Raw genomic sequence first — 27,452 nt, 5'->3', positions numbered from 1 at the left:
GTCCACAGAGGGAATTGGGCCATCTGGAGCCCACTGGGGCTTGGGATTCCTACAAGCTGAGTTATCCAGGGACAGAGCTGGCTCCCAATCTAGGCCTGCAGACCCAGCTCTGTCTCTCCCACGAATCCTGGCATATTTACGATCCTTTATCCCTCCCATCAAGAGGTGATGCCCTCTGCTACCTCCATGAGACTGAAGTTTCTTTGGACAATACAATGGTGATGATGATCATAATTACACTGATTGTAGCTCTAATTATTCACTGTTCCCATGTTTTACCTAAATTATTATTACATCACTGAATCCTCCTCACACAACCCTGTGAGTTAGGCAATATTATTACTCCCCTTTTATAGATGAATAAACTCAGGATCAGGGAGGTGAAGTGACTTGCCCAAGGTCATCAGAGAGTTGGGATTTGAACACCAGGCCATCCAGCTTCAGAGCCCACGCCCTTGACCCTCATGTATCTACCACCAGCATGCATGGGCACCTGCCCTGTTCCAAGCTCATGGGGGGCTCCTCACTGTGAGATGGGGCAGTGCAGGCACAGATGCCTGGACCATCAGTGTCCAAAAGCCCCTAGGAAATCTTGGTGCCCAGCCCCCAGCCATGCAGAGGAGGGCACTGTGTGTGCCCCAGCCTGGCCCAGCTGCTTCCTCAGCAGTGACCTTGCCCCAGACAGGGCCAGGTGCCCTCACATCGTGCACCTGGTCTGCTTAGCTTGTCTTTCTCTCCCCTGTGCAGCGGCGGCATTCTATCAGGTCCAGCCCTGCATCTCATTAACCTCTTCATCTCCCTGCGTCTCGCTCAAGATCTGGCACAAAGTAGCCACTGATCAATACCTGTTGAAGAATAAATGAACGAATGAATGAATCCAAAGGGCCAGACCCTGAGCAGAGTTGGTGACTAAATACAATGGCTTGACTTAGGAGCTGTATAATAAGGCCACTGTTCAATTCAATACAACCAGCATTTATTGAGCACCTACTGTATGCACAAAAGGGCTATCAGAAAGGGCTAGTGTTTTACTTTATGGGCACTAAAAATAGGTTACAAGAGCTCACGTAGCGTAGCATATAAACATGGAAGCTCTGAGTCACACCAACCTCTGTTAGCATCTTGACTCCATCACTTCCTGGCGTTTTGTGTCGGTCTCAGCCTATTGATAGGGATGCTATCAGCTAGGAATGCCTGGGGGCACTCACCTGGACCCTTACTACTTGTGGCAGTCCCTACAGATATTTCCCCCACTGGAGCCAGTGTTGTGGTTGACGGGCCCTTGTGGTTCTTATTATGATTGCAAGACACACCTCAGCAGCACCCATTAGTCCCACAAGTCTTGGAGGGTACATGGCATGCCCGGGGCCACACAGCGAGGTCGCAGGTAGAGAGAGAAAGAGAGAGTAAGGATCTGAGGTTCTACGTTTTTGGGGGTCGAAGGTAGGGTGCCTAGGGTTTTGCGGGTGCACTCTTTATTGGTGAATTTAAGACATAAGAGCAGGAATTAAACGTGGGAAGGGATAAGCAGGGTCCTTCAAATAGTCAATTATCTAGGTCACAGGACTTTCTAAAAGAGGAACTTCATAGGTGGGGCAGCCTGGCTCTTTATTTAGTTGTGTAGGTGGCAATGTGTTTATGTGAGATGGATGTCTTTGAAATGGATGCCTCGACAACCAAAAGCCTAACGTGAGGCACTTACGTTACAATCAAAAGGCTAATTGTAAGCACTTACACTACACCTGGCCTTGTGACCTTAGACACCTTCCTCATTAACCTCATCAGTCAAAGGGGGCTGATTAAAACTTCTGCCTCCTGAGGGTTAACTCTCTCAGGAGGAAATGCCCAGTGAATGTTCCTGTTATTAATCTGCCCAGCACAGTGGGTTAAAGCTTTGGGACTCCAGAGGGAATTCTCCCTCTTTGGTGCTCAAAGTAGAGGGTCAAAGCTATTTCTAAGACTGTCATTTAATTCTTTGGCCCTCAGGGCCCCCAGCTCCTCAGCACCTGGGGAGGTAGCCCTCCTTCAGTGCACACCAAACCCTGTGGGAAACTGAGGCCAGGGTGGATTTCAGATTCATTTCCTTTCTGATCCCATACCTTTGCTTATGCTAGTTCCTCTGTCCAGAACATGGACCCTTTTTCACACCCTCCAGTGGCATTTTTTTTCATCCATTCTTCAAGCCCAGTGCAGCCATTTTGAGCAGACCAGGGTATGAACCCAGGACACTGCTAAGCAGTGGAAAACTACACAGCTGTAAACAAGGAACATGACCAATCTGTCTGTTCTTACACTGAAAGACGTCAAAGACATACTATTACTTAAAAAGCAAGTTGCACAAAATAAAATATATATCAGAGTTTCTCCAACATCAGGAATCTCCTGGGGGTTCTTGGTTCTTGTTAAATGCAGGTTGGGATCCAGCAGGTCGTGAGTGGGGCCTGAGATTCTGCATTTCTGACAAACTCCAGGTGAGGCCCAGGTTGCTGGTCTGGCATCAGCGATACAGCAGTACAGGATATATAGTATGATCCCATTTCTGTAAAAACAAAATGAAACAAATCTATATGGAAAAAAGTCAGAGAATAAGCCCTAAACTATAGATAGTGGTTGTCTCTGGGTAGGAGAATGATCAGAAGCTTTCCAATACTTGTATAAAGTCTGATTTTTACACTGTTTCACTAGTGTAATTGGGAAAAACAACCCAGCCATTACAGCGCCCTCTAGGCAGACATCTGTAAACTGCGTCCCCTTTCCAGATAACTGCTCGACTCTAGGCTTCATCTCTGCCCTCTCAGGTTCTGAAAGCATAACAACAGGCCGGCTTGGAGCAGCCGCTCAGGATGCACATTGCGTGTAGCTGACACTCCAGCTGTCTGGAGGGCTGTCGTCCTCGGCATCCTCAAAGCAGCGGTTTTATAAGGGTCTCCTGAGCCTCAGGCTGGGGCCGTGCCCTTCACAGGCATTCCCATCCATCATTATCCCCATTACCCAGATTAGATAACTGAGGCTCAGAGACATGGAGGGCCCTGGATCACACAGCTTGTCTAAGGCTCCGCCTGGCTCCTGTGATAGAGTCTGCTTCTTCCCCTCTGCTTGCCTGGAAAATTCCTTTCTATACGTCCACATGGGTCACTCCCTCAATTCAGTCAGGTCTCTGCTCAAATTTTTACCTTACCAGAGTCCTTCTCTGACCACTCTATACAAAATAGCAACACTACCCCTACTCCTAACCTTCCCAAGCTTTCCTGCTTTCCAAAGCACTCATCATGGTCTGACAGAGTTGCGTTTATTGGTCTATTTGTGCCTTGTCCCTCTTTTCCACTAGACTATAAGCCACATGTAGGTAAGACTTTGTCCATTTTGCTCACTGCTGTATCTTTGGGGCTGAGAATAGTGCCTGGCTCAATAAATATGCAGTAAATGGGTGAATGAATGACAGTCTCCGATTCACAGGCCACTGCTCTCCCAACAGTGGCCCCCACCTTGTTCACCTACAGGGTGACCCGCTGACCCCCAACAGCAGAGAGTAGGCTGGCCTCTCTTTCCCAGCCTCCTTGTGGGGAGTTCAAATCAGGTTCCTTAAATGCAGAGGTGGATGGCTGGGCCCGGGGCCTCATGGTATTTCTGTGTGAAAGGAATAAACAGGTAGGGTTGTGGGAGTCCCGGATTTGAATCCCACTGTTTTACCACCACCCTGTTGGGTTGGGGCAAAGACAGCCACTCACTAGGACAGGAAGTTGTAACTCTCCCAAGGAAGGCCTTCCAGGTATCAGGGCCTCTACACCTGCTGTTCATTCGGCCTGGCATGCTCTTCCCCATGATCTGCCTGTGGCTGGCTCTTTCTCACCATTTAGGTCTTTTCTCATGTCACCTCCTCAAAGAACTCCCTAACTCATCCCAGGCTAAAGTGGACGTTTTGCACCCACACAGGTACCTCTTCATACCCCCTGTTTATTTCCTCCATCACTCTTAGTATAAACTGATTTTGCTTTTACTCTTTCATTTCTCTATTCATTCATCTACTGTCTGTCTCTGCAACCTGAATGTCAGATCCATGAGGGCAGAGACCTGTCTGTCTTGTTCACTGCTGTTCTCTCCAGTGCCTGGAATAGGGCCTGGCTTATAGTAAGTGCTTAGCAAATATTTGTTGAACTAATCTTCTATCATTTTCTTTCTAGAAGCAGAGAAACTGAGGCCCTAAAGCGGGAAGGGACATGCCACAGATGAATTAGTGCCAGAAGCCAGAGTAGACGGCAGTGAGGCCAACTGCAACTCTGGGTCAGGAGACTGTGACCTTGGAGGAGGCCGATTTCTCCAAGCCTCAGTTTCCCCAAGTGTAAGTCCGAGCGAGGCAGTCATGACCACTATATGAGAGGCCCGGTACTAGGGGTGAGACCTCGTCCATTTCCAGGAATGATATCTGAGGTGCAGCATCCTTGCCCCCCAGACATGGGTCAAGCGCCCCAAAAGCCGCAGAAGGAGAAAACTACAATCCCCATGGTGCCGCGGGCGGCGCCTGCGCACGGCGGCCGGCCCGCAGCGCCGCGGGCGCCCTCTGGCGGCCGCCTGGGGCAGCGCTCTGCTCCGCTCCCCGAGGGGCGGGGGGCCCGCGGCGCTGGCAGTCGGAGCGCGCGGCTGCAGCGGCGGAGCCGGAGCCCAGAGCCCGGAGCCTGAGCCGCGGCCGGATCGCAGCCCGCAGAGCCCCAGGGCCCGCCGCAGCCATGGGCAACCGCGGCATGGAGGATCTCATCCCGCTGGTTAACCGGCTGCAGGACGCCTTCTCCGCCATCGGCCAGAACGCGGACCTCGACCTGCCGCAGATCGCCGTGGTGGGCGGCCAGAGCGCCGGCAAGAGCTCGGTGCTCGAGAATTTCGTAGGCAGGTAGGAGCGGCACGGCCCGGAGCGCGGACTCCCCCCGCCCGGGGTCCCCCGGCCCTCTGCCCCGGCCCCGACGGCGCCGCGACCTCGCAGCCCCTGGCGCTGCACTGGCGGTGGGGGGACGGCGCGCCCCCCACCTCCAGCCAAAGGGAGGCGGCCCTCCCCCTCCACGGGAGCCCCTCGGGCGGCAGCGGCCCCCGCTTGTCCGCAAACGTTGTCAAGCCACGGGCCACGGTATCACGCCCCCCTCCACCGCCCCATCCTTTAGGGAAGACAGCGCTCTGCCAAGAGCCCCCGGCAAGGGGTTGCCCCCCTCCCCCAATAGAGGCACCAAGGGGGCCTGCATTACTCAGCGCCTCCCGTCGGCCCGGGAGTCTCTCGGAGCGGGCAGCACCCCCGAGGCCGTGCCTCCCTCTCCCCCCGGGCTCTACGAGGACAGCTCCCTGCTCCCATGGGAATTCCTGGACGTGGCAGGAGACACCCCCGCACACTCTGCAGCCCCCGGGAGAGGACATAGCCCCTGGGCATCCTGGGCATCCAGGAGCCGGCACAGCCTCCCCCTCGCACACACCTCTGCGGCTCCCGCTGCCATCCGTGCGCAGCGCGGCGCCTGGCTGGTGCGGGGGGAGGAGGCGCGGGCTGCAGGATGAGGAAGGGGAGGGAGGTGGGGGAGAAACCGCTTCTGATCCTTTTCTGAGCAGCTGGCCCCTGGCTCCGCCGCCGCCCCTGGGTGGGGGGCGCCTGTCAGTGTCGTCCTCCCCTTGGCCTGGCAGAGGGATTGTGATGGAGGGAGAAGGCGGCGGAGAGCAGAGATGACTAAGACAGGGAGGCTGGATGGCGGGGAGGGGGGGAGCCATTTGCAGAACATAATCCCCCTCCTGCCTCTGATCCCACAAGGCGCTGGGAGGGCCAGGTGGCAGGGAGTGGGGGGCAACCACAAAGACAGAGGGGCCTGGGTTTGGGGGGCAGGCAGGGCCGTGACCCCCCCAGGATCCTCCAGAAAAGGGGAGGCAGAGATGTCTTTTCGAGTGCTGAGAAGGAGAGAGAGGATAGAGCTCTCCTGGTGCTGGAGGCAGAATGGGGGGCTGGGCAGGCTGGAGAGTTGACACTGACCTCCCCACTCTGTTGTCTCCCTCCCTTACCATCTTCAGAAACCCTAGCTTTCTTCCAATGACCTTCACGGCTAAGGAAGCCACTGGCATGTGGAAGAGGGAGGCAGAGGCCCCTCCCTCAGAGGGACAGCAGTTCTAGGGGGAGACATCCTTGGTCCAAGCCAGGTTCTGCTGTGAAGCCTCAGGCAAGTCGCTTGCCCTCTCTGAGCCTTAGTGTCTTCATCTCTAATATGGACAGTTGGACTGGATGGTTGTTCCTGCCCCTCAAATGACCTGGGAAGCCCAGTGCACACCCTGGGGGTGAGAGGGAAGGGTCTGACTGCAGCAATGTATCTGTGGGATGTTGGAAAGCCATCGTGGGGGTGGCCGGGCCCATCCGGTCAGCAGAGGGGGAGGCCGTCTGTCTCTTGGGGACCGGCTCCCACAGAGCCCCCCTCCTGCTCACGTGACCCTCAGAGCTGCAGAGACATAGAGGCAAGAGACACACAGATGGGCCCCTTCTCCATGGCCCAGCAGTCAGAGTGTGGGGACGGGGGGACCCTGGAGACAGTAAAGCCCTGAGGCCTTAGTGCTTTAAATGGGTATCCAGCACTTGACAGTGTACAAACCATATTCCCACCTTTCATCACTGAACATTTGCTAAACATCTGCTTTGTGCCAGGCTGTGTGTTCTGGGCCAGAGGGTACGGAGGGGAAGGCAGCCGCAGCTCCCATCCACTGAGCCCTTCCTATGAGTCCCACACCATGCTCCACAGGATGCCTCACAATTGCCCCACGAGGCAGCTACCATCACGCCCGTCCTCCAGATGAGAGAACTGAGGCCCTGAGGTTAGATGCCCTGCCCAAACTAGCCAGGAAGGATAGTGTCTATTAGACTCCTCAGCCCAGGTTCTCAATCGTGACCTTGACAACCTCTCAGAGCCAAGCCCTGCACTGGGCACAGGGACACGCAGGCATGTGGGCCTCCATTTTCCCCATCTGTGGGATGGGAACAGACAGCTGCTGCTCTACCTTCCTGGGATGGTGGCTGTGGGCTCCAATGAGTTCATGGGTGTAAACACGGGGGAGGGAGGTGCTGGCAGGCAGTCAGGTGTGGGGGCGTGCGTGTGCAGGGACAGACCTGGCCCCTGCCCTCTTGGAGTTCACTGTCCAGCAGAGAGAGGTGCCAGTCGGTAGGCAGCACAGCAGGCCAGCCCGGCCACAGCTGACTTCGGCAACTGTGCGCGTGTCGAGTGGTGGAGCAAGATGTGGACTCTGCCCCAGGCGGCCTGGGCCCTCTCGCTGCCCTCTGCCCTCCGATGCCCTACGGCGGTGGCCCTGCAGGAGGATGCACAGGGTGTCCAGATGCAGGCCCAGGGCAGAGGAGGAGGGCTTGGCCTGACGGAGGAGCAGGTGGGAAAGCATTATTTGATCCCCGTGACGGCTAGTGAGGAGGCCAGGACTGGGGTGCAGGTGGGAAACTGAGATCCAGTGGGGCCCCCAGCCAGCCCTGCCTGCTCCCTCGTGGGCTTCCGACCTTCTGCCTGGGGCTGGGTCCCCAGATAGGTGAACATGGTAACAGCTGCTCTGCCTCCTGGGGCCTCCCAGGAGTCAACCCCCCACGGAGAGGAAGTGGAAAATGCATCCGAGGAAGCAGAGGCTGCTTCAGGCCAGCCTGGGCTCCTGGGCACCCAGGAGGGCCCTGTGTCAGCTCTGCAAGGGCGGTGGCCCAGCAGCGGCCCAGGACCCTGCCAGGACTTGTCTGGGTCTATGCTAGTTCTTCATCCCCCTTTGACGGGAGGGGAAACTGAGGCTGATTCAGTCAGTCACTCGTCATTCATAGAGAGCCCACAATGTCTCAGCACTGGGGATTCCAGGGTAGGAAAGACAAAAGCCTTGCTTTCCGAGGAAGACTCTGAAATAGTGATCGCAGGAGCATGGACGTGAAGAAGACAAGTGGAGAATGTGGTCAGTACTGGGGAGGGCAGAAGCTGCTTTCCACAGGGAGGTCAGAGAGGGTCTCTAGGAGGGGCTGGCATCTGAGGGATGAGGAGCCATGGACTAGCCATGGAGAAGCATTCTAGGCCGAGGGAACAGCAAGTGCAAAGGCCCTGGGGCAGTAATGAACTTGGTGTGTTTGAAGAACAGAAAGGAGCCACTGGGGCTGGTGTTTGGTGAGCAAGGGGGACATGGCATCAGAGACATAGGAGGGGGCCAGGTCATCAGAGACATAGGCAGGGGCCTGATCTACAGGCCCTTAGACGATAGTGAGGAGTTTGGGTTTATTTTCATTATTGTCAGAAGCTTTTGAGTGGTGGAGTGACTTGGGCTGATTCTAGTGAGTGTATGACTTGAGGAGGGGGCTGAGAAGGGGCAGGAGACAGGTGAGGAGGCTGCTGTGGTGGGCAGGAGGTGATGGGGCCTGGATCTGGGCTTTAGCCCTGGAGAGGAGGAGGATAGTAGGGTTCAGGATGTATTTTGGAGGAGGGTCCCACAAGACTTGCTGGTGGATGGGATGTGGGGGGCAAGGAAAGAGGGCTCAAGGATGACTTCAGCGTCTTTAACTCTGGGTGGGCGCCTGGTGCCTTTAATCGAGTACGGCTTTGGGAGTACAGAGCAGGTCTGGGGGGTGCGGGGTAAGATCAGGAGCTTGGTTTTGAACATGTTGAGTCCGGGATGTCAGGTGGGCCGTGTGGTGATGCAAGTCGGAAGCACAGGGGAAAGCGGGCTGGAAGTTGTCCGTGTAGAGATGGGATTCAAACCTGTGAGAGTAGATGAGATCATCTTGGGGGTGAGTGCAGACAGAGGAGTGTGCGTGGGCTCTAGGACTCCCCAGCATTTTGTGAGCAGATGCCTGGTGCCCCAGCCTCCCCGTCTGCCCCTTGCCACATGCCACCTCCCCACAACGCCCGTCCAGCACTGAGAGTGGGGTGTCCCGGGACAGGATTCCAGGCTCCAGGGCCCTGACCTCGCTCCCTCTGGTGCCAGGCAGGCTGACAAATGGGCAGTGCCCACCCTCCCTGCCCTCTTGGTCCCCAGGGAGGCTGAGGCCAGTGGGGATGTGGCAGGGGGCTGAGAACTCAGCCTCTGGGATCAGACCTGGGTTTGTAGCTCAGCTCCACCACGTATAAGGGACCTCGGGCACGTTTCTTAAACCCTGCTCAGCTGCTGTTTCCTCATCTGGAAAATGGGGATAATAATAGCACCTCCCTCCTGGGATGTGCTGAGTATTGAGATAATGCCCGTGAAGCCCCAGAGGAAGGCCTGGCGTAGAGGACGTGCCAGGTCTGTTCCTGCCTGGGCATAGGTGCAGCTAGGAGGGGGGCCAGGGTGGGGGCGAGGGCGGGGATCATCTCCCTCCAGGGTGGGCAGGGGGCCTGGTGAGTGAGCCTCTGTCCAGAGCCCAAGGGCAGCCTGGGAGGCAAGGTTGTGGGTTTCCCCGATGACTCTACCTACCCCTGCCTCCTACAAACCCCCCAGCCCCTTCCTCCACATTCTCATCCTAGCATGGGCTGGGTGCTGGTCTCCAGCCTCTGAGAGCCCCTATCTTGGTCAGCCCCAGCCCCTCCCCTGGGGGACAGCCCACTCCCCACCACCAAGTTCGGTCTCTTCCTCTGAACACTTAGGGATACAGCCTAGTGGTCCCATTTCCCAGATTTGGAGACTGAGGCCGAAGAGGATTAGGGGCTAAGGGGGACATCGCAGGTAGAAAGTCACTGACTGGGGGAGGTAGAGGGAGTTGCACTTGCAGCGTGCCAGGCCCCGAGGATCCAGCTGTGAACAAGCCAGACCCATCCCTGCTCTCAGGGGCTCGCAGCTGAGCAGGACAGACAGACGCTGAATCACACAAAGAGCTCTTTTGTTGTGTTTGAAGAAGGGTCCGAGGAGTCTGATATTGAAGGGCGGGGAGTCGTCAGGGGGGCAGAGAAGGGAGGCAGAGAGGAGATGGCATTTGAGGCTGGACCTGAGCAGGAATAGGACTTGGTCAGGCAGAGGAGTGAACACACTCCAGGTGCAGGATCCCCGCTGAGTGAAGGCCCAAGGTGGGAAGGAATCCAGTGGGTTTAAGAACCCGGATGAAGGGCAGTGTGGCCGAGTGAGGAACCGAGGCCGCGGGGAGACCAGGAAGGTCCGGGAGGTGCTAGTGGCCCCTCGACAGCCACCGCCACCCAGGGAGCCCCTGTTGCTGCCAGGCAGCCACACTCTGCTCTGCCTCTCCGTGCTCAGAGCATGCCGCTGCCATGAGCTGAGCACATGCCTACAGCTAGAGGACTCCTGCCCATCCCCGGCCAAAGGACATCTTCCCCAACCCCCTGCCCCACTCGGTGGCCTCAAGGAGCTGGGAATGAAAGGTGACTCTGGCCGACAGCGTCTGATCCCGGCTCCAGGGGAATCGAGTTTCCCAGACCTTGCCTGGGGTCAGAGGGTCAGAACCTCGAGGGAGAGGACGCAGGTCAGGGAGGGCGGGAGCAGAGGAAGCCAGTCACGGGCACAGTGTTGTCAGGCGTAGAACGGGAGCAGAAACGGAGGCCCACGTGCCATAGTCTAAACATTCCAGTTATAAAGCAAGCTGACGAACTGCTAAACACAGTGCATTCTGCCCTCCCACCTCGACAAACACACCTTCACAACGACCTCGCAGCCTGGGTTTGAATTTAGAATTGCAGACTCCTCGGAGCTCTGTTATGGGATGTGGAGGCATAGGACAGGTGGCCCCTCTCCCCAGGCTGCCCCTGACCTTCTCACTCCAACCCGCACCACAAGGGGCCTCCCTGGCTCACATATGGACACCCTCATATCCCAGCTCCATCCGCGGCCCCAGAAAGGATCCCCCCTTGGCCCCAGGGCAGCTCCCAAGCAGTGAGGGCGGCCCTCAGGAGGGCAGACCCTGGAGGAGGGCTGGAGACTGCTTGCGGGGGAATTCCTGGGCCCTCAAGTGTGGCCGAGGAGAGGTGCAAGGCTCCAGCCTTGGCCCCTGGGGACCCCTTGCTCCATGGGGAGGGTGAAGCCAGAGATCCAAAGAGGGACCCCTAAAGCATGGGGCCCCCGACTCACCAGGTGCAAGGGCAGTGCTGGTTACTGTCTTCTTGGAACTAACAACCTGTTAGTAGAAGGAGCAGAGACTATCATCCCAGGTTTTCAGATGATGAGATGGCTCAGAGAGGGTAGGGGACCTGCCTGAAGTCACACAGCAATGGAACCAGAGGCAAGACAGGAAACTGCACCCACCTCCTGCCTCCATGTGAATGTCCACCCTCTTCACCTCCACCCTGTGCATACATATCATGCACTCAGCCTCTCCTCCACTCTCCCTGGTTGTCTCTCTGGCACTCTTACCCCCTCCCTGGACTGAAATCTGGCTAAGGAACAAGAGCTGTTTGGAGAAGACAGCTCTAGCAACTGGGAATTACTACAGGCAACAAGAAAAAGAGGAATATTGGCCTTGGAGGGTGTTCAAGACAGTCTCCTAAATGGCATCTTCCCAGTGCCCTGGCCAGTGGCCCCAGGGTCAGCCTCCCCTCCTCTCTCATCCTCGCCATCCAAGTCAGTCCCCAAGCCCTGTGGGTTCTGCCCCTAGTCCACCCACCTCTCTCTACCTCGACCACCACAACCTTTGTCTTAGCACCTGGGGCAGCCTCCTCTCTTGCCCCCCTCATCCATTCTCCGCCTGATAGCATGGAACTCTCTATGGCCTCCCAATCTGACCCCCTCTGCTTGAAGCCCTCTTTTGCCCCCTGCCCTCCAAACAGAGCCCTCGCTCCCGAGTTGGGCCCGGAGGCCTCCTTACCCAGCCCTGCTTCCCTCCAGCCGCTCCCTTGTGGGCCACCTGAGTATCGTGCAGTTCATGGAAAACATGGGCCGTGCCCTCTCTCTCACTCTCCTGGGGTGCCACTGCATATGCTGGAAGGCTCTTCACCATGCATTCGTCTTCCTCCTTCACTGGCTCATCCTCTAAGTCTCACATCAGCCAACACCCCCTCCAGGGTGCCTTCCCTGACCACCCTCTCCCCCCATGACCTGACCCTCAGTGTGTGGGGTAGGGCTCAGTTTTCTCCCAGGATGAGGGACTGTAGGGGAAGACAGAGGCCTGTTGCCTTGGGCTGAGGACTCCCGGCAGACAGCAGGCCCAACCGCGGTTACTATGAACATTTCCCCTCCTTATGACTGCGCCACTCATTTTTCACTCCAGTTCTGATGCATCTGGTCTTAGCATAGAGAAGCGAGGCCACCAGCCAGGATGGGGAGAGAAATCTCAGCAGGGGAAGGCATGCTCCCCTCTGACCCAAGTCCCGAATTTGAAGGAACGCAGTGCTCTCTGGCACACACAGGCACCCAGCACATGATGAGCACTCCTGGCTCATGGTGCCACCCATGGGCGTCCTCCGTTAGAGCCTTCCACAGCAGGATCTCAGGGCATTCCCTCAGCAGCCCCAGGAGGGAGCTGCTGGATTGCTTCCCATTTCACTGATGGGGAAACTGAGTTTTGGAGCAAGGATGTAATTTATGGGTTGAGCCGAGATTCCTTCACATCAAGCTGCTGGTGATCAGAAATAAGGATCCAGATGCAGCTCTGGACTTGGGAATGACTTGGGAAATGTCCATGATAGGCTGTTAGTCAAATAGAGTCATTACCCAAGTGTGGATGGAGCCCAGTGCCTGTGGGGGCACGTGAGGGGCACGTGACTCCGTCTCTCTGAGCCTCAGTTTCTTCCCCTATAAGATGGGGAAACTGGTCACACCCACCTCACACAGCCATGCAGGATCAGTTCAGAGGACACAGGTTTCTTAAACAGCTTAATGAGGTCTAATTTACATGCTATAAAATTCACCTGTTTTTAGTGCACGATTCAATGATTTTCAGTATATTTAGAGTTGTGCAACCATCCTCACAATCTAATTTTAGAACGCTTCCATCACCCCAAAAAGAAGCCTCGTGATGACGGAGATTGTACACCCCCGGCAGAGTCTCTGGCCAGTGGTCAACAATCCACCAGTGTTTGCCGTGATGACAATTATAAATGAGGAAAGGCTGATCCCTAGGTGTTGGGATGATGGTTGATTTTTATTTTTTAAACATTTTATGTATTTTCTGAATATTTTTTCAAAGGAGAACATATGATTTTTAAAAGTAGGGGGCAAAAGAGAACTCTATTTCCATTTTGAAAATATCAAGTCATCAACACTTGAAAGGAAGGAAGGAGGAAAGAGGCCAAGAAGAAAGGTAGGAAGGATGGAAGGACAAGGTGGAAGGAAAGATCATAGATTTTCTTTAATAGAGAAAATGCTGTTGTAGAGAAAGTGCTGGGCTTGGAGTCCAGAGTTCTGGGTACAGGGCCCATCCTGTCACCAACTTGCACTATGATCTTGGGCAAAACTCTTCCCCTTTTTGGCCTCAGTTTCCACATCTGTACAACGATGGTGATGGCGATGGTGGAGCTTGTCTTTAACTCATTCTTTCGGCAACAAAGGCGTCCCTGGTCCCGGCTCCGTGCTGGGTGCTGGGGACACGGTGGTAAACAGGACCAGCCCAGTCCCTGCTCTCAGGACATCAGAACATCAGGGGAAGCCAAGGCCAGGACTGCCCTGAAATGTTCAAACCTCAGCTGGAAATTCATGGGCTGTGCGACGCGGGCACGCCTGGGGCCTCCTGGGGCAGCGGGAACAGAGAGGGACTTGTTGCCTGGAGGCAGCCTCACCTCCTCCCAACTGTATTTCTTGGCCCACCCACTTCCTCGCCTCCACCCTAGCTCCCTGCTTCAGAGGGCACCTCAGAGCCTGCCCACATCCCTTGCCTTCCGCTTCCAGGGGCAAGATTTGGCTGGAAATATCCTGGCCCGCCCGCCCACTCTTCCGGCCAGCCTCCGGGAGATCTACCTTCCGGCTCCCTCCTGCCGCACTGTTTGGGGACATGGTTGTGGGAGCCCAGCCTGTGTTCTCAGCTCACTCAACAAGTTACATTATTTATAGTCATAATAGCTACCATTTATTCAGGTGTTACCTTCAAACCTCACAGCAACCCATTTTACTGATGTGGAAACTGAGGCTCAGAGAGGTATGGTCATTTGTCCACAGCCACACAGCTTTTAAGTGGCAGCTCTGACATTCAACACCGGGCCTGTCTGACATCAGAGCCTGGGAAACAGGAGACTTGCAGGAATGACCTCTGCTGGGCACATGCCAGACCAAGCATGCTACTTTCTGGCGCTGTTTGCATTCAACAGGACCTGGGATCCAGAGTCCCTGAGTTCTGGCCCCGGATCTCGTGGTGGGGGTCACTTCAGACCTTTGGTGTGCTTTCTCCAAACCCCTGTGGGGATGACAGTACCAATTCAGACTGGGACCGTGTGGCATTTGGAAGTCCCGAGAGGTGTTTGTTTCATCCACCCTGGCTTCAGGTCTGAAGGTGCCTCTGCAGATGGCAAGGCAAGGCCCCTCCAGGAAACCACCATCTGCTCAGAAAGAGTGGGGAGAGCTGGCATGTCACCATGCACCCCTCCCACACAGCCTCTGAGGCTGGTGGGCCCGGCACACTTTTCTCTGGGCACCTGTTCTGTGCTCCCTCAGCCTAAGCAGGAGCTGGGTGGGAAGTGCAGGGGTGGCACTGGCTGGATCAGGCCCGAATCCCCAGTGGGGGGGCACCAGGGAGCACCTTAATACAGTTCTGGGGGACAGTGTGTCCAGGTGAAGGGCAGGAGCTGCTGAACTGAGCCATGCCTGCTCCTTCAAGCAGTTCCTGAGCACCTACTGTGTGCCAGGCCTGTGCCGAGCGCGGGAATCAGAAGGGAGCGAGGCGCTCACAGTCTGGACGTGGGAACCAGCCAGTGCTCTTCACTGCCTGTCCAGGCCTGGGGCTGGGAAGCAGGCCTCCAGGGTCCTGGTCCCTCTCAGCCACCTCTCCCATTGCTGTGTGGCCTCAGAGCTCCCTTCCCCTCTCTGGGCCTCTGTCTCACCCTCCGCACAATGATGGGGGCATGAGATGGTCTCTGAGAGCTTTTCATCCTCCATGTCCATCGTTTCCATCCAACATTTCATGGCCAGAATCCTGAGATCTGATACAAGGCCTGGAGGAGGTGAGGCACAGGGTTCTTCAAGGTCTTGGATTCCTTGCTGAGATTTGGGAATCCTCCTAGGGAGGAGGCTGAGAACAGGAGACACGCCCTGGCAGCCCCCTTGAGCTGCTGAGCGCCTACTATGTACCAGGCACCGGCTAAGCTCTTCCCGTAAAAAGGCTCCATGAGTCCCCCCGCAGCCACGTGGGGTAGAATATGATGCCTGCTTACAGCTGTGGACTTGGAGGCCCAGAGAGTGAAGCAACTCGCCTAAGGGCACCAGGCCGGGGAATGGCTCAGGCAGGATTCAAACCCAGGGCCTCTACGTGGCACTGGCTCCCAACCACTAAGCCAGTGATCCTACCACTAAGCTAGTGACCATTAAACTTGAAAGGGAACGTGAAAATCACATGGGGATCCTGTTTAAAATCCAGATTCCCTCCTCCCCTCCCCAAACCCCTTCCCCCCGAGATTCCCACCCAGCATGTCTGAGGAATGTGCATTTTAACAAGCTGCCCAGGGAATTCTGACACAGGCCATGTGAGGTCCTCACTTTGAGAACCTGGGCCATGGCAGAGATGGGGCCCCTCTCAACCAGGGCACCCCCGTCCCCACCCTGCCCCAGGAGATCCTGGTCTGAGGAGAGGCTCTGCCCCCACACATGGCCCTGCCCTCTAATCTCCACTTGCCATAAGCTGCTTGGCCTTTAAGTAGCCCTGGGGAGGCAGTGACTTGGGGAAGGCTGGCCCAGACCCCTGACCACCCCCTCCAGCCCAGCCCTGGGCTCCCCACGCCCTCTGTGTGGCACCTCAGAGACCTCCGCTCCTCAGGCCTGCCAGGGCCAAGCGGGCCCATCTGTGAGGGGGAAGGCCTGTCAGGGAAGAGCTCCAGGGAAGGTCCATGTCTCTACGTGGGGGGCTCTCTGTAGGGAGTCCCATCCTTCCCAGCCCCTCCTGCAGTCTCCATGGCAACTGTTGCCATGGTATTGCTGGGCAAGGAGCTGGTGGGGAAGACGGTGGACCCCAGGCCCCATGCCCACCCCAGCCTCTGTGAGAATAGATGTCGTATCTCTACAGCCCAGGGGATCCCAAATACTAAAGGGTCACCCCCCTAAAGGAGTGAGTAAAGAAGGGGAGAGGTAGAGACAGGAGTCCCCCGCCTCCCAGTTCATCACCTCCTTCTCTGGGCTGCCTGGTGCACCTCCGTTCCAGCACATGTCACACTGCACTGCATTATCTGTTTACTTGTCTGGCTCTCCCACCACGCTGTGAGCTCCTCGGGTGGAGAACTGTCTGACTCATCATCTCCCATCCCCAGGGCCCAGCACAGGGCCTGGCACAGAGCAGCTGCTCCCAAATATGTCCTAGACGGAATTTAATTGAATTACATAAAAAGCCAAGTCTGGCTCCTCGGGTGTAGGGAGCAGCAGAGTTTGACAGGGAAGTTCCCAGGCTCTGGGGTCCTAGCCCTGCCATTCCTAACGGGGTGACCTTGGACAAGTCACTTCACCTCTCTGAGCCTCAGGCTCCTCATGTAGAAAATGGTAATTTCCACATCAGAGGACTGTGCTGAGGACTCGGGGATCCAGTCAACATTTACGAAGTTCCTCTTGTGTGCTAAGCCCTGTGCTGGGCACTGGGGTACAGTGGTGGATGGAAAGAAGCAAGCCCCACCCTGCTGAAGCTCATAGTCTTGCAAAAATGAAAAGCGCTTGCCTGGCACCTAGAAATAATGAATAGATACAGGATTTATCATCCTTTTCCTTCCCCATTAAAGTGGCTGACTCCTCCCCATTAGGAGGGGCAGATGAGGACAGGGGATGGAAGAGGCCTCCCCAGGGCCCCAAGAGGAGGAGCCTGAGCCTACTCTGTTCTCCCCGGGACCCCCTGCTCCAACTGTGGGGTGCAGGAAGCTGTGTGAGTCCTGGTCAGGCTCTGGGCTGGGGGCAGCAGACCCGAGTTCTGGCTCTGGCTCTGTCCGAACCCTGTAGGAGCTTGAGTGTGTCTTTTCCCCTTCTTGGGCCTCCATGTGCCTCTCCATGAATGAGGTGGCTGGCCGGATCTCCATGGTCCTTCAGGCTCCGGCCCGCTCCCCCTTTCCTGGGTCCTGGGGTCCCATGACTACAGATTCCCGCAGCCTGGTCCCTGAAGAAGCCTCCACCCTCATTCTTGTGCCAGCCTGGTTGGGGCCATGGGTGGGTGGGGAGAGGAGGAGAACTGACAAGACAGAATCAGCACCTATAAGAGTTGGCCAGAGGGACTGCTGAGGCTGACACTGGCATGAGCAAATGTCTCAGGTATAGACATCAGGCAGGGGGCGACCTTGGGACCCCTCAGTTCAGTCCTTCAAAGGCTGGGTCTGCAGGGGGCTGAAGGGCAGGGAGCTTTCCCTGCAGAGTCAAACAGGTCTGAATCCAGGGTCTGCTCTGCTAGCTACTGGCTACACAACCTGAACATCCCTGAGCCTCAGTTTCCATCTGTAAAATGGGGATAATAACAGCACCTACCCCACGCAGCTATTGTGTGGAGTCCATGAGCTGTTGACCACAAAGAGCCTGGCATGCAGTAGGCACTTAAGCATGAGTTCTTGTCCTTGCCTCCTCCTTCCCCCCAACCCCCTCATCCTCAACCCCAGCCAGATGGGGCCTGGGAAGGGGAAGTGAGATGCTGCCCTTCCCACAGCAGAAGGGAAGGGAGGAGGTGCAGCTCTGTTTCCTTGGGATCCACCCTGTGGCCACTGGCCACTTGGGCATGTAGGGCACCCTGTGCCTCAGTTTCTCCTCAGCTGAATGGCAGTGGCTGGGTTGGGGCAGGGACTTCCTGTTGGCTCAGAACCCAAGCAGGGCATACCTGAGAGAGGCCTGGGAGTTGTTGGTCTTGTCTCCTGCCAGCTCAAATGCATAAATTCTGTGACCCAGGAGACTTGGGGGAGGTCTTTTCCACCCTCTGAGCTGCCATCTCCCCTTAGTGACCTGACACCCTTGGGCTAAGGTGTGGTGGGACACTTTGGGGAGCTTTGGAGCTCCCAGTGGCAGGACAGGTGCCCCTGGGACAGAGGGAACCTTAGGTAGGCCTTGACCCTCTTCTCCCCGCCAACTTATTGCAGGGACTTTCTGCCCCGAGGATCTGGCATCGTCACCCGCCGCCCCCTGGTCCTGCAGCTGGTCAATGCTACCACAGGTACGTGCTGTCGTCCACCAGCAGCCCGACCTGGCCTCACCAGCCCCCCAGCCCATCCCCAAGGAGAGGTCCAGCCTAGCGCTGAACTTGCTTGCTCTATGACCTTGGCCCTCCATTCCCCATCTAGACAGGGGGAATAAAAATGCATCACGGAGACATGGCGTTGTTGTGGGGAGGGAGGAGAGAGAAGGCAGCGTTTGCGGGTGTGTGTGGAGGTCTATTCCCAGTGGAATATGGGACCCAGGTGGGTTCCGGGCTATAATACTTACTCCTAACTCCGCCCGCCCCGTCCCCTGCTTCTGGGGCAGAATATGCCGAGTTCCTGCACTGCAAAGGGAAGAAATTCACCGACTTCGAGGAGGTTCGCCTGGAGATCGAGGCTGAGACCGACCGGGTCACCGGCACCAACAAGGGCATCTCGCCGGTGCCCATCAACCTCCGCGTCTACTCGCCGCAAGGTGAGGGCATCCTGGCCCCGCCCCCGGCCTCTGGGCTTCGCCCCTTAGCCCCGCCCCCTTGGGAAACTATTTTATGAGCCCCGCCCCCTCGCAGGCGCCTCCTTACGCAGGCGCCGCGGCTCCTGCAGACTCCGCCCCCACAGCGACCCCTCCCCCGCGCGTCCTACCCCCCACAAGCCCCACCCTGCCATAGCCCCGCCCACCTCTGGCCACGCCTCCAACGGGGCCGCCGCTATAGCCCGACGCGATTCCCTGACCCAGTCCACCCACGGCCACGCCCCCAAGCGGATCCTCTCTAAGCCCGGCCCTGTTCCTTAATCCGCCCGCCCACGGCCACGCCCCTCGCCTTCAGCCCGCCCTCTCGCCGCCCTGTCCAGTGCTGAACCTGACCCTGGTGGACCTGCCCGGAATGACCAAGGTCCCGGTGGGGGACCAACCTCCCGACATCGAGTTCCAGATCCGGGACATGATTATGCAGTTCGTCACCAAGGAGAACTGCCTCATCCTGGCCGTGTCCCCGGCCAACTCCGACCTGGCCAACTCAGATGCTCTCAAGATCGCCAAGGAGGTGGACTCTCAGGGTAGGTTCCCGCCGGCAGCCAAGGCACGAGGCCTCGGGGGGCTCTATTCTCAGTATAAAGGGAGCCACTGGAAGGTCTAAGCGAGTAGTGGTGAGATCAGACATGCCTTTAAAATTCATTTTGGCCACTCTGTGGAGAATGAATGACGGGTGGGTGAGGTAGAAGGAGGGAGCGGGGTGGGAGTGGGAGTGCATGGGGGTCTCTTGTGTGAGGGCAAGTGCAGATGTAGACAACCCTCTCCTGCCGCACCCCAGGTCAGCGCACCATTGGGGTCATCACCAAGCTGGACCTGATGGACGAGGGCACAGATGCCCGTGACGTGCTGGAGAACAAGCTGCTTCCCCTGCGCAGAGGTAGGCAGGCCATTCTCCTGACCCTCTCCACTGCCCTTCCACTTCACCCCCACCCCCTGCAAGGCTGGTTGACCCCAACCTCGACCCCATCCACAGGCTACATTGGGGTGGTGAACCGGAGCCAGAAGGACATCGATGGCAAGAAGGACATCACGGCCGCCTTGGCTGCTGAACGCAAGTTCTTCCTCTCCCACCCATCCTACCGCCACTTGGCTGACCGCATGGGCACGCCCTACCTGCAGAAGGTCCTCAACCAGGTAGGGGCCCAGGCCGGGATGAGGCCTGGGGAAACCAGCATGAGAATAGAATCATTTAAGTGTGTTTTGTGAGGATGATCAGCAGAGGTTAGCATCCCCATTATGGAGATGAACAAACTGAGACCCAGAAAAGCAAAGCAGCTTGCCCACGGTCCCACAGGGAGGTAGCAGCAGAGCTTTGCTGACCTTTCCTTGTCTGGGGCTGGGAGGGGAGCCCTGTAACCCCTCAAAATGGAGAGAAGACCAAGACCTTGTGTGGAGGATGGCACTGACAAGGGCTTGGGTTTGGGGACCAGGATTGGAGTGTCCTGGGCTGAAGAACTTGGTCCTCCTGAAATGGGGAGAGGCTGATCTGGAGACAGACACGGGGATCCCAGGGGCTTCCTTAGGATGTTTATCCATCTGGAATGGGGCTTCCAGAACTGAGGCGTGTGTGTGTGTGTGTGTGTTTGTGTGTGTGTGTGTGTGATGATGGGAGGGAGACAGTGGGGAACGCAGTGTGGTCTGGGGGCAAAATTGGGGATTCTGGAGGCCACAGACCTGGGTTCCAATCCCAGCTTTGTCACTCACCCACTGAGACACTCTCCAGCTCTCTGAGCGTGTATTCTGCATCTGTAAAATGGCAATAAGACTCTGTTTCATAAGATCATTATGCAGGTTCAGGGAGATACTGTGTGTGAGGACCTAGCCGGAGTGAGCCCCAGAACTTGAGAATTAGCTTAAGGGAGGCCTTAAGCCCAGAGGGCACAAGGGCGCAGCCCTCCAGCCATTCCTGCCCCTGATTTATTTCATTTGGCTCTCATGGTATCTAAAAATATTAAATTAGTCAAAAATCAGGTAACTGCAAAAAAATCTAGATTTCTGGCTTCTATTGAAAATTGAGTTATTCACTCATTAATTCAATTAATACACCTCTGTGAGCACCTACTGTGTGCCAGGCCCTGCCCTCAGGCAGCTTTCGTTCTGGTGAGCGGGGCAGCAGTGGGCATGGCAGTGTCTGCCCTCCCTAGCTCTCAACCACGTCCACAGGCCCCCTGGCATCCTGGTCTTTGCCTGGCCCTGTGAGCATCTGGGTTTGTGACCCTGAACTTAACTCCTTCCTCGCCCCCTCCCCCAGCAACTGACGAACCACATCCGGGACACGTTGCCGGGGCTGCGGAACAAGCTGCAGAGCCAGCTGCTGTCCATTGAGAAGGAGGTGGAGGAGCACAAGAACTTCCGTCCTGACGACCCAGCTCGCAAGACCAAGGCCCTGCTTCAGTGAGCCCCAGCTGCTGACTCCCCGTCACGGAGCTGCCCCTCCCCCGGCCTCTCCACGCAGGGCTCTCCCAGGGCTGCCTCCCCTGGGCTACTGCTGCCCCCTCAGGCCTCACCGCTCTCCCCCCAGGATGGTCCAGCAGTTTGCCGTGGACTTCGAGAAGCGCATCGAGGGCTCAGGGGACCAGATTGACACCTACGAGCTGTCAGGGGGAGCCCGCATCAACCGGATCTTCCATGAGCGCTTCCCCTTTGAGCTTGTCAAGGTGGGACAGGCTCCCGGGGCAGGAGGGCTCAGGGCTACCCCCCACCCGCTCAGGACTCTCTCACACGGACCCTCGCTGACCCCACTAGAGACCTGGGTGCCCAGCCCTGGGAGTGGGCCAGAGCCTGCTTGACCTCCTAGGTAGCGGGGCAGGCCCTGACCAGCCGTCTCTCTCTCCTACACAGATGGAGTTTGACGAGAAGGAACTCCGAAGGGAGATCAGCTATGCCATCAAGAATATCCATGGCATTAGGCATGTATTGGGACCGGGGAGGGGGGCTGAGCCCCGGAAGGCAGGCGGGTCTAATGTAGAGGCATAGGGAGTGATGAAGTCAGCCTCCCTCAGGAAAGACCAAGAGCCCTAGTCCCCAACCCCTCAAACCCCGACTTTCTGGCTCCCCGCTTGGACAGGCTCCAGCTGGAGGAGGTAGATGGGAGGCCCAAGCCACCCCCTCCCTGCAAACTGCTGCCCTCCTTTGCTGTCCCTGGGAGCAGGGCCTGGAGGCTGGACCAGCTGGGCAGAGCCCAAGACACAGGTGGCTGGGGACACACCCTCTGGGCCCACCCACCCCAGGGTGAGACAGCTCCCCCAGTCCTATCCAGGTAGCAGTGCAAAGCTGCCCAAACCACTGGGTAGGGCCTGGTATTGGTCTGTGTCTTTTTATGATGGACGGGGCCTCTCAACCCCCCAGACCCTCCCATAGTCCCAATAGCCCAAAGTGGGCCCCATTCCACCCCATGCCCCTCCTTCCAGCCAAGCTCAAGGCCTGTGGAGCAGGGAAGGGGGCTGGGAAATAGACTGTTCCTTACAAGCTTAGTCCCCCTTCAGGGCCCCAGATCCACACTGCGTTCATTCAACAAGGAAAGTTAAAGCACCTACTATGTGCCAGGCAATGAACAGGCCCAAAATGTCCCTGCTTTCCTGCAGGTTCAAATCCAAGGTTTGGCATGGAATTTATAGACTGAGAACTGCATTGGCCAAGGCACAGGAAAAAAATCTCTCCCCTAGTCTTAAAATAAAATGCTTTTCCCCAGAAAGGCTCCTAAAGAGAACTGAGTTCGGCAGTTTTCAAACCATTTCTGGCCATAGAACCTTTTGTATGAACAGAATCTTAAGAGGAAGCGGAAATATACGACAGTTATAAGAGAACTTGTCTTGCCCCAGAGTATCGATTCAAAGTTCTTCGTTAGCATCCCTCCCGCCCATTTTACAGATGGGGAGGCTAAAGCCCAGAGAGGGTAGCGGGAGGACCCCGAGGGCAGAGTTCAGGCGGGTGGGGCGGGGCCCGGGCCTGGCACTCCTGGCAGGAGCTGGCCTGTGACACTATGCCCTTCTCCCGCTCCGGGCGTTCAGAACGGGGCTCTTTACCCCAGACATGGCCTTTGAGACCATTGTGAAAAAGCAGGTGAAGAAGATCCGAGAACCGTGTCTCAAGTGTGTGGACATGGTTATCTCGGAGCTAATCAGCACCGTTAGACAGTGCACCAAGAAGGTAACCAGCGGCCCGGGCCAGCCCCCCGCCTCTGCCCCCATCCTGCACTGCTGCCAGGCGCTCCTTCCCCACATCCCCCACTGCCTCCTCGGTAGCATGTACAGACCTCAGCGGGGTGGGGGAGGCAGGCCACCACAGACCAGGACGGGGGACTCTCTGAGGGGGCCTCACCCACCCGCTGGCCCCCAGGCCCAAGAGATTAGACAATTGGTGAGACAAGTATGGTGGCTGTTTGTCCTAAGAGCCCGTCAAGAGCTCCCCCAGCTCAGGGAGAATAGGCCTTCATGGGATCCTCAGCCCCCTCCCTGCTCTCAGAGGTGGGGTCATCTCTAGGGGCTCCAGGGAGGGGTCTTGGGGAAACCTCAGCCCTTGAGACAGGTGACATACAGGGCCTTCTTTGGCTGCTCTGGGGGCCTGGACAGCCAGAGGGGTGCAGAGGACCCAGCTCTAGCAGGTACCCTGACTCCTCACTGTCCTTCCTCCTCCCCATTCTCACCCCACCCTCACTCAGGACCCTCTCTCAAGACCCTCACTCAGGACCTTCCCCAGCCCTTCCATCCACATCTGGCCTTCCAGGGACAGAGCCCTCTTCCTTCTGCTATGTCATCTGAGGCTCAGAGAACCACCCAAGGAGGGCAGGGCAGGGACGATAGCACCCATTTCACAGCAGGAAGACAGAGGCTCAGGAGGTCAAGGGACTTGCCCAAGGTCATATTAGCTAGGAAGTGGCAGAGCTGTTATTCGAAGCCAAGGTTTTGGACTCCAAGTCCAGCGCTCATTTGATTCCACCCTCCAGCCTCCCTTCCTTTCCTCTCCCCATTGCTGTCCTGGCCCCTCTCTATCACCACCTCCACTCTTTCTGTCTTTCCTCTTCTCTTTCTGTCTTTCCAAGCTGAGTTCCTCCAGACTCCTTTGGAGGAGAGGCAAAGGATGCCCCTTGAGGAGAAAGGGAAAGGCAGGAGTAGAGCAGGGAGCTGGAGAGTGGAGGTCAGGCAGCTACACTGCAACTCCAGGAGGCATCATCTGCACCGCAGTCTATGCAAATGGGGCCCCCTGGAGTTGTGCAGTGCACAGCCTGGGCAGCTGGATGCAGCAACACTGGTGAAGGTAGGGAATGGTGCCGGGCTGTGGAGTCAGGATGAAGTGAGTGCAGGAGTTGCTGGGAAACCTACATTGAACAGAATGGGTGGTTGGGGTCCTGGCCTGGGTCAGCCCCTTAGGAGGACCCAAGGCTGTGACAAAGATGGCATTGGAAAAGAGAGAGAAGGCAGGCTCAGTGTAGCTGAGGAGTGGGGGGCCAAACCCTGGGGGGAGAATCTGAACTCAGTAAGGGGCCTTGTACGGAGCAGGGGCTTGGTCCCTCAGAAGCGCCCCATCCGTACCACAGAGCCCTGGGGGTGCCCGCTCCGGGTGGCGGTAGGGAGGGCCGGGTCCCACGCTCACGTTGTCTTCTGTTCTCTCTCTCTCTTTCTCTGTGTCGGTGTCTCTCTCTCTTCCCCCATGCCCGTGCCATCCTCCACCCCTGGACCCTGGCCCTGCTTGGCTTTCACTGCCCTCCTCCACCCCACCCGCCCGCTCGTGGCTGCTCCTCCTGTCCGTCCTCCCCGGGCGCAGGACGGGCCTCTTCACGCCTGACCTCGCTTTTGAAGCCACAGTGAAAAAGCAGGTGCAGAAGCTGAAAGAGCCCAGTATCAAGTGTGTGGATATGGTAGTCAGTGAGCTCACGGCCACCATCAGAAAGTGTAGCGAAAAGGTATGGCGGCCGCCTGGGCGGGGCTGGGCCTGGCAGTCCCTTTCTCAGCGCCACGGCCTCCCGTGGGCAGAACCGTCTGCTGAGCAGGCCCGGCAGCCTCTCGGCCACCCACGTGGACCCAGCACCCACGCTGGCCAGGTGGTTCCTGGCCCTGAGGTGTCACGCCGGCTTATGACCCTGGGTCTCCTTGCACTCACAGTCCCTTCAGGCCCCCATCTCTGCCAGAAGACTTTGCTCCAACCCGAGCATCCTCAGTGGCCCTTGCCACCAATAAGAATGACAAGGACGATGTTGATGATAAAGAGACGGCCACTGCTTATTGAGGACCTACCGTACGCCAAGCCCTGGGCTAAGTGCTTGTTATCTGACCAAGCCTTGTTGTCTGACTTAATCCTCAACAACTAAGGTGGTAGTATCCTCATTTTACAGATGACAAAACTGAGTCTCAGAAAAGAAAAGCAGAGTGGGGTTCAGATTAGGGAGGCCGAGGGAGGAGCTCTGAGATCAGGGCATCCTGGAGCGGGGGGCTATCCTGGTCCCTCAACGCCAATTTGCCTAAAAGCATATCGGATTACTCACTTCACAGTAACCCATACATGTTTGGCAGGGTCGGCCCCTTTTGAATCGTCTGTGACCTTTTAGATGCCTTTTTCCTATTGTTCTGCTTTTGGGCATTTTGAAGATTTTTAGCCAGAGCATCTGAAGCCTTTTTTCCCTGGGGGACTGCCTGAGAATCAACTGCCTGGGGAGCCTTTCCAGAATTCAAATACCCTCGCCCAGCAGGCTGTATCGTATCTCTGGGAAAGAGCCCAGACTCCCCTGTATTTGAAAAAACTCCCTGTGCTGGGGAGGTGGGAGCGCACCTGCCTTAACTTCATGTTTCAAATAAGTATCGCAGTTTTTGTGGCTCATACGCAATTAGTCACTGCACCCCTTTCACAAGCCTGTCTCCCTTTTGCCCACCTTTGTGCCAAATGGGGACAGATTAAGCAAATCAGCATCCGCTCAGTGCCTGTGCCAGGTGGAGTGAAATCTGGGCTGGACTCCCCATTGCATTGTGACATCTAAGTCATGGTCCCACTGCATCATGAATACTAAGCAACACAATCTTATTTTTGTCAAACTTTAAAAAATATTGAGTCTGTGTTAAGCTGCCTCAAATCCCTTTACAAAAGAAGACAAGATATAACTAAAATTTTTTTACCCTTTGGTTTTTAATTATAAAAGTTATACATTCTTGATTAAAGAAAATTTGGAAAATGCCAGAGTAAAAAGAAGGCCACAACCCTCCCTTTCCAGAGAGCCACTGTTGAGATTTTTGAATATTTCCTGCAAGTACACTCCTTTTTTCAAAAATAAAATTATCAGTATTGCTTGTTTTGATCGTACATGATTGTTATAAAAATACTCAAACAGCACAGAGATAGCAAAAGCCCCTGTAATCTCACAACCCTTGAAAGAAGGACTGCTCGCAGCATGCCCTTCCTAACTCATTAGGCCTTTTTTTTTTTTTTTTTTTTTTTTGCTGAGGAAGATTCACCCTGAGCTAACATCTGTGCCAATCTTCCTCTACTTTATATGTGGGTCACCGCCACAGCATGAATGACGAGTGGTATAGGTCCACACCCGGGATCTGAACCTGCAAACCCGGGCTGCCAAAGTGGAGCATGCCAAACTTAACCACTATGCCACACGGCGAGCCCCACTCATAGAAATATACACCAGTTTTAGCGTAAACCGGATCACACTACACCACTGATCCATGAATTCTTTTTTCTTACTGAGCAATGTGTAGAGGAATCCTTGTATGTAGCTACATAGAGATCACGCCCTTGAACTGCTGAATCATATTCCACTGTGGAAATGTGGCATCATTTATATAGTCAATATCCTATTGACAGATGTTTAGGTTGTTTCAACTTTTTTTTTTCTTTTACAAACAATACTGCAGTGAATATCCTTATAGATGTATTTGTAGTACTTATCCTGTTGTTTCTTTAGGGCAAATTTCTATATATAGAACTGCCAGGTCAATGGTTCTGAGCATTCACAATTTCGGTAACTTCTGCAATATCGCCTTCCCAAAAGTTTTCACCGATTTATAGTCCTCCAAATCTTTTTTTCTATACGTAGGTTTATTTATTTTGTTAGGTACACTGTGAATGTATTAGCATCTGCTTTTTCTCTTAATAATATGCATTTTTGGGGGTATTATTACATAGTCTACATAAGCATTTTTATTTTTTGCTGAGGAAGATTCGCCCTGAGCTAACATCTGTTGCCAACCTTCCTCTTTTTGCTTGAGGAGGATTCACCCTGAGCTAACATCTGCGCCAGTCATCCTCTGCTTTGTATGTGGGACACCGCCACAGCACGGCCACTGATGGTGTAGGTCCATGCTCCGGGCCGCCGGAGCAGACAGTGCCAAACTTAACCACTAGGCCACGGGGCTGGCCCCTGCGTAAGCATTTTTAATGATGGCATAATATTGTATTAAATAGATTTATCACGGTTTGCTTAACCATTTTCCTATTGGTGAACATTTAAATTGTCTCCAGTTTTTCAATATTATAAATAACCTGGCAATGAACATCTTTGTGTATAAAGAATTTTATTTTTCTTTCTCTAGGATTATTTCCATAGAATAGATTCCTAGGAGACTAATTGCTAGATATAAACATTTAAAAACTGTGGAATACTTTGCCGAATTCATTCCAAAAGGAAAGCAGTAATTATTGTAAATGGTAAAATTTTGGAAACACCTAGATGTCCATCAAGAGGAGGCTGATTATATGAACTATCACACAGACAATGGAAGGCTATAGCTGTTTAA

The 27,452-nt window shown here is 55.6% G+C and overlaps 1 protein-coding gene across 5 annotated transcripts in view; it reads left to right on the top strand.

Annotated features, from left to right (window-relative positions):
• Positions 1-4,675: 4,675 nt before the first annotated feature.
• DNM1 (dynamin 1) overlaps positions 4,676-27,452 on the top strand; it is a 43,087-nt gene continuing 20,310 nt past the window's right edge. For 4 of the 5 annotated variants that reach the window (XM_014782195.2, XM_014782199.2, XM_014782192.2 and 1 more), the window contains exons 1-10: positions 4,676-4,885; positions 18,129-18,202; positions 18,511-18,660; positions 19,038-19,241; positions 19,496-19,594; positions 19,691-19,851; positions 20,969-21,111; positions 21,239-21,374; positions 21,559-21,626; positions 22,728-22,866. In XM_014782195.2, the coding sequence (XP_014637681.1) occupies positions 4,725-4,885; positions 18,129-18,202; positions 18,511-18,660; positions 19,038-19,241; positions 19,496-19,594; positions 19,691-19,851; positions 20,969-21,111; positions 21,239-21,374; positions 21,559-21,626; positions 22,728-22,866 (1,335 nt within the window). In that variant the 5' untranslated portion in view covers positions 4,676-4,724. Of the gene's footprint in view, positions 4,886-18,128; positions 18,203-18,510; positions 18,661-19,037; positions 19,242-19,495; positions 19,595-19,690; positions 19,852-20,968; positions 21,112-21,238; positions 21,375-21,558; positions 21,627-22,727; positions 22,867-24,480; positions 24,620-27,452 lie in introns of all 5 variants that reach the window. The other variant, XM_014782191.2, reaches the window with a different exon arrangement.

The sequence above is a fragment of the Ceratotherium simum genome, chromosome 29 (assembly GCF_057802395.1).
Source record: "Ceratotherium simum simum isolate JZ-2026a chromosome 29, ASM5780239v1, whole genome shotgun sequence".
Classification (NCBI taxonomy): domain Eukaryota; kingdom Metazoa; phylum Chordata; class Mammalia; order Perissodactyla; family Rhinocerotidae; genus Ceratotherium; species Ceratotherium simum.
The sequence above is the reverse complement of the archived record's forward strand: the minus strand, read 5'-3'. Positions and strand labels throughout refer to the sequence as shown.